This window comes from Phoenix dactylifera, chromosome 5, assembly GCF_051530095.1.
Source record: "Phoenix dactylifera cultivar Ajwa chromosome 5, Ajwa_hap1_PhDact_Kaust_v1.1, whole genome shotgun sequence".
NCBI classification, from domain to species: Eukaryota; Viridiplantae; Streptophyta; class Magnoliopsida; order Arecales; family Arecaceae; genus Phoenix; species Phoenix dactylifera.
This window is the reverse complement of record NC_143194.1, coordinates 23,573,742-23,579,741: the sequence shown is the minus strand read 5'-3', so window position 1 is coordinate 23,579,741 and position 6,000 is coordinate 23,573,742. Positions and strand designations below refer to the sequence as shown.

The following is a 6,000-nucleotide window of genomic DNA, read 5'->3' as shown; positions in this document are numbered from 1 at the left end:
TTGATCGAAAATATAATGATGCAATATTGTTCCCAAACAAAGGGTTGAAGGTAGCAAATCCCAACATTGGAAGAGTAAATCCCATGAAGAAACCTCCAAAGTACTGGAAGATGTACCAACCGCAACAGCAAGAGAAAGAAGGCTTACTTGCCCCGACCCCATCCTTGTCTACCTGACCCAAGGGTAAACCTAAAACAGAAGTAAACGACACAAGGACCACTCTTAGTGGCTTCCCCCTTCTAATTCTTTTCTTTCTTTCTACACCCCAACCACCACGAAGCCAAGACTTATGGTTCACACATAAACAAACGCACATGATAAGAAGGAAGAGATTTAAAAAAGACAGAAGGCTTGGGACTTGGCATGCTATATAGAGTGGCCAGGGCCGAAGCCCACTTCAGAGGATGGCCTTGGGAGGGGACATGATGAAGGCCGCCATGTCGAAAGCTATAGTCATCAAGATCAACCTTGCCTTCCTTGCCTTCTTCCTTGTTGCCTACATCGCTCTCCTCTTTCAACCATCGATTCTTCGCAATGACGAGAATGCCGCCTCTATCGTCCGGTGCTCCTTACGCGGTTGCCACATGAAGAAGGTAAGGTGAGTACTGGTCCTGTAGTTGTTTCACTTTGCAAAAGTTAAGAGAGCTATTGCTCGTACCAAAGTGAAACCATCCTTTAGAATTATAAACCTTTTAGAATTTAAAGTGCGTTGCATGATTGGATTCATGAGCATGCAATCTTCAGAAAAAGATTGCAAATTAATGTTATTGCTTTACCGATGGAGCTGAGCATTATCTGCTGATTTGAAGTTAAAGATAAGAAATATAGAAATTCTTAACTATTAGTTTTGCTAGCCAAAGTGTCAAGAAAGTATAATTAATATCCATCCACTGAAAAAGCTACCAACTAAAACTTGAGTTTCAAAATTTGCAGGTGGAAAGGGAAGTCAGTAAGAAGACAGCCGGGGAGAAGCGAGCAGCATTGGAGAAGCCTCCAAGTTTTCTCCAAGGATTGCATGGGAACCAGACCATCGGTTTGGTGAACATGGAAGATGACGAGGTGAAAAATTGGGGTGCCCTGGGGAGAAGCATAAAGGTAGACTTCGAGCAAGTGTCTGAATTGTTTGAATGGAAGGACTTGTTCCCGGAATGGATCGACGAGGAGGAGGAGAATGAGGGGCCAACATGTCCCGAGATCCCGATGCCGGACTTCTCGGTATACGACGAGATGGACATCGTGGTGGCGAAGTTGCCGTGCCGGCGACCGGAGGATGGTTGGGCGCGGGATGTCCTCAGGCTACAGATACAGTTGATCGTCGCGAACTTGGCGGCGAGGAGGGGGAGGAGGAATGGGCAAGGGGTGGTGAAGGTGGTGTTTCATGGCGCATGCCGGCCGATGATGGAGCTGTTCCGGTGCGACGATTTGGTGGGGAGGGAGGGAGGGTGGTGGATGTATGAAGCTCAGGCGGCGAGAATGGAGGAGAAGGTGGCGATGCCGGTAGGCTCATGCAAGTTGGCCTTGCCATTGTGGGAAGAAGGTAACCTCTCTTTTTCCTTCACTATTTTAGTTTCCTTTTCTTCCTGTAGTTTTGGGTCCATCGGCCGGTTGATGGCTTGTGGCCAGTTGCTAGAGTTGGTGAATACCATGTGCCCGGGGGTACACGTTGTCTCTAGGAATCTCCCTGCCCATCAGTTCAAATGAAAGGGGAAGTTAATATTAATTAGACGTCCATTTGTTAAAGCACTGCAACTTGCAGTGCGTGGAGCTCAACACAATGTGGACTCCATGTTCAATGGTAAGGGGGCAGGAGATTTTTTTTTTTTTTTGATAAATTCGGCATTTCATATATAGCTCTCAATGGGTACAAGCAGCCAAATTAAAAAAAAAAAATGGTACAAGGGAGGAGAAATTTTTGTTTAATTAATACACTATACACCAGTAATATTAATTTATAGCGCTCAGTAGGAGGTCGTCCATCAGCAAAGACTGCTCTTTTGACGAATGGTAAGTGGGTTATTAGAATTCCAATATTTGGTAAAAGGTCATGCATCAAGAGGAATTTTTTGATGGCATCAATTATGGTTTGGCAACATAGTTTCTTTTGTATGGAGAATAAAAATCTTAGCAGCATTATTAAGTGGAGACATCCTAGCTAGCATCATTTGTCGTGGCAAAATGGGCATATGAGACACATGCATGTGAAGATGGTCCAATAGGTAGGGATTGTGATGGAGACTAGAGATGTGGAATGCATCACTGAAGGCTAGGTTAGTGATCACATACTTATGAGAGAAAAAAAAGTTCATCTTAGTTTCACTCTTGGGAGCTACATTAATACTTGGGTAGAAACCTATATATCAGTACTTCATGCACTGCCTTAAGAACTGGGTCGAGACTAAATACAAAACAAAACTGATAATGAAACGAGTGAATACTTGGGTGCTGAAATTGGTGGGCGTCTCAATTCTGTGTCTCTCACTTGTATGATTCTTGACATAAAGGTGAAACACTGGCCTACTGGGGACCGAACCAATAAATCCATCTATATAGAACCACTTTTCAGTACAATTCCACTTTCTCACCAGAAGGATTCTCCTTTTAGGGCTGACACAACCTTTTGGAGAACACTGAGTCTCTAGAAACTCGGTGATGGAAGCTGTATAAAGGCCATATGTTAGCTGAGAACGTATTAGAATGTTTAATGGCCATCATGTCGACTTCTCTGGCATTGTCCAAAAATTGAAGGCCATAATGTCCCTAATGAAGGCATTAAAAATTTAATTTGCATTTCATGAAAAAATTTCTATAGATGATCTTATATATATATATATATATTCTAAATCTCAATTTTGAGCATGGACGCCTACGGTTCCTTAACTTTTGCACTGTTTCGTTTTAACAATAACTGATTCAACACCACACTTCTTTCAAAACATTAAAAAAAAGAAAACATGGATCACACTTTTCTTTATAATTTATTGGAAGCCACCGCTGTCGTCCAAAGGTTAGTTGAACAGAGTCGGGCTGCCACATGCTTCTGTGGCTTTAAAATTCTTTGGCTAAGCACATGTACCGTGACTCTATATAGCCGACAGCACTTACAGCTATGATATCACTATCCAATTAAATCTTTTGTGCTGAATAATTTTAAAAGATTATTTTTTTTAACTCAGCAAATGAGTTTTTCTTCCCCCTCCATAGAATCAGTTGGTAAAATGTTACCATACACAACAAGAGTAGATGCTGAGCTGCTCTTTTATTAGATTTAAAACCCCATGAAAGACTGAATTTCCGAGATGTATGCGCCCACTCTCTCGTGTTATGGAGTTGGTAAGATGAGCTTAAAAGCAAAGACATCACAAGCTGGTTAGGTGCAGAAAATTTGGCTACTCTTTGAAATCAAAAGATGTCTCCTCTATTCAAGTAAAAGTGTTGCTATGTAGCTTCCGATGACTACCATCAAAAGATGGTCGGTCACCAAATGGAACGGTTCATGAATATGCATCTTAGAGAATTCTGATTGTAGTTGAACAACTAGTACTAGATGCACTGCATGGCACCAAGTCTTCGTTGGATATTTTAAAAAACTGATACAGTATGTGCAATAACGTCACTCATTTTATTATGTGTGAAAGCTGGTCCATGAAAGATTGAATTTTCAAGAAGTAGGCACCCATTCTCTTTTGTTATGGAGTTGGTAAGACAAGATTAAAAGCACAAGACATCGCACGTTGGTTAGGTGTAGAAAATTTGGCCATTTCGTTCAAGTCAAAAGATTTCTCCTCTCCTCCATTAAAGTATTCATTATCTTAACCTACCCCCTTTAATAAATCAGAACTACCTTGTACAAGACCTCTTATTTTTCAACAACTAGTACTGTTATGGATATCCATTAGTAATCAACTGTTACATTTATTACATTTTATTTTGCTGATCAAAACAGCATAGCGGTAGAAATTTTTAACCTCATGGCGTTGCAAAATTTGTGCAGGAAGGAACGAAGAGTATGACGTGTCCAAGTTTGCGGTGCCGGTGAACCCCCGCCGGCGGGAGGCGTACGCGACGGTCCTCCACTCCTCCGACAACTACCTCTGCGGCGCGATCGCGCTCGCGCAGAGCATCCTGAAGACGGGCTCCACCCGCGACCTCGTCCTCCTCCACGACAAGTCCATCCCCCAGCCCAAGCTCCAGGCGCTGGTCGCCGCCGGGTGGACACTCCGGGAGATCGAGCGCATCCGCAACCCCCACGCCCAGAAGCATTCGTACAACGAGTACAACTACAGCAAGCTCAGGCTGTGGCAGCTCACCGACTACCACAAGGTCGTCTTCATCGACGCCGACATCATCGTCCTCCGCAACCTCGACCTCCTGTTCCACTTCCCCCAGATTTCGGCCACCGGCAACGACGGCGTCATGTTCAATTCCGGCATCATGGTCATCGAGCCGTCCAACTGCACCTTCAGAGCGCTCATGGGACGCCGGAAGGACGTCGTCTCGTACAACGGCGGTGACCAGGGGTTCCTCAACGAGGTGTTCGTCTGGTGGCACCGGCTGCCGAGGAGGGTGAACTTCCTGAAGAACTTCTGGTCCAACACCACGCTGGAGGCCAGCATGAAGAACCACCTCTTCGCCGCCGAGCCGCCGAAGCTGTACTCGATACATTACCTCGGGCTGAAGCCATGGCTGTGCTATCGGGACTACGACTGCAATTGGATCATCGACGACCAGCGAGTCTACGCCAGCGACGCGGCGCACAGCCGGTGGTGGAGGCTGCACGACGAGATGGACGAGGGGCTGCAGGCGTTCTGTGGCCTGTCACCGAAGAGAAGGATCGAGCTGGACTGGGACCGGAAGAAGGCGGCGGAGAGGGGGTTCCCGGACGGCCACTGGAAGCTCAACATTTCTGACTGGAGGCGGAATGTTTGAAGAGAGGGAGTGGGAGTGAGCCTCTGTTACTGTTAGCTGACCTCAGTTGGGAGTTCGTCTTGTTGGATTCCTAATTAGATACATACCTAGAACACTTTGTATTCTTTGATAGATTTATTTATGTCTGAGGGACTGGGGCTTGAGAGGATTTCCATTTGTATTGGGTTGCATGTATAGCATCAAACTGATAGAGGAAATCAAGAAATAACAGCTGAAAGTTCAGAATATATAGTTTCATCATTGGATTGGATTGCTAGATCAATCTGGCTTCTCATTGATCTTGGCTGAGAACTACACTAACCATTAAAAAAAAAAAAAAACTAATCCAAACTAACTGTGAACACCATGTTTGGTTTCGTATAATTTTAAACAGTTTAATTATTTGAATAGATATGCTTATTCCTCATTAATCTGCTAAACAGTATTGTTTCATCCCATTAATATTGACTAAGTACCAAAAACGTGTCTTAGGTTTTCTGAAATCCCACAAGTGTTCCTTTATGGGGATCTTATTCAAGAGTCGAAATAGACGTTTGCTTGAATAAACTTGGATAAAGCTGAAAAGTGAAGTTTACTCAGGTTCATTCCTGTTTCAAAGTTGAAATCGGCTGGATCAATTAATTTTTACTCCACCAGAACATTTTGTTCATGAATATTAATATTTTTTCAAATCATCTATATTTTAAAAACAAATCCTTCTTATGACTTGAGCTTAGTATTTTTCATCTTCTTGAGTTCTAAATATTTGAAAGTGTTCAATTGTATATTTCCCTTTCAAATCTAGCAAGCTATTCACACCTTAGTAGGAAGCGGAGACCTAAGGTCCTTTCTTATTAAAAGTTTTATATCCCAGATTTTAGATGATTGACATGATGATAGAAAGAAGCTAATCAATCAGCAGGCCGATTGAATAAAGTGATAGGTACTTAAAAGTATGCTTTCCAAAGACAAATAATTTGTGATTGGAAGTGACCTGCCGACCATTTTCACTTGTCTCGATTGCACCTCTTGATAGCTAGGTACTGAGCTTGGCACTTTACCAACAGTCATTTTACTGTGAGAAACAAAATAGTA

At 43.2% G+C, this 6,000-nt stretch overlaps 1 protein-coding gene across 2 annotated transcripts; it reads left to right on the top strand.

Annotated features, from left to right (window-relative positions):
* Window positions 1–253: 253 nt before the first annotated feature.
* Window positions 254–5,151, top strand: LOC103718294 (UDP-glucuronate:xylan alpha-glucuronosyltransferase 2-like). 2 transcript variants are annotated; one of them, XM_008807041.6, is made up of 3 exons: window positions 254–593; window positions 934–1,537; window positions 3,992–5,151. In XM_008807041.6, the coding sequence occupies exons 1-3, from the start codon at window positions 405–407 to the stop codon at window positions 4,924–4,926; spliced, it is 1,728 nt and encodes a 575-aa protein (XP_008805263.4). In that variant the 5' UTR covers window positions 254–404; the 3' UTR covers window positions 4,927–5,151. The 2 variants fall into 2 exon arrangements, with proteins under 2 accessions (XP_008805263.4, XP_088578031.2); XM_088721905.2 differs by having other exon boundaries at window positions 462–598.
* The last annotated feature ends 849 nt before the right edge of the window (window positions 5,152–6,000 follow it).

Coding starts and splice junctions, on each gene's coding strand:
- LOC103718294 (XM_008807041.6), top strand. CDS start 405: ATGGCCTTGGGAGGGGACATGATGAAGGCCGCCATGTCGAAAGCTATA. Junction 594..933: donor GCGGTTGCCACATGAAGAAG/GTAAGGTGAGTA, acceptor CAAAATTTGCAG/GTGGAAAGGGAAGTCAGTAA. Junction 1,538..3,991: donor CTTGCCATTGTGGGAAGAAG/GTAACCTCTCTT, acceptor AAATTTGTGCAG/GAAGGAACGAAGAGTATGAC.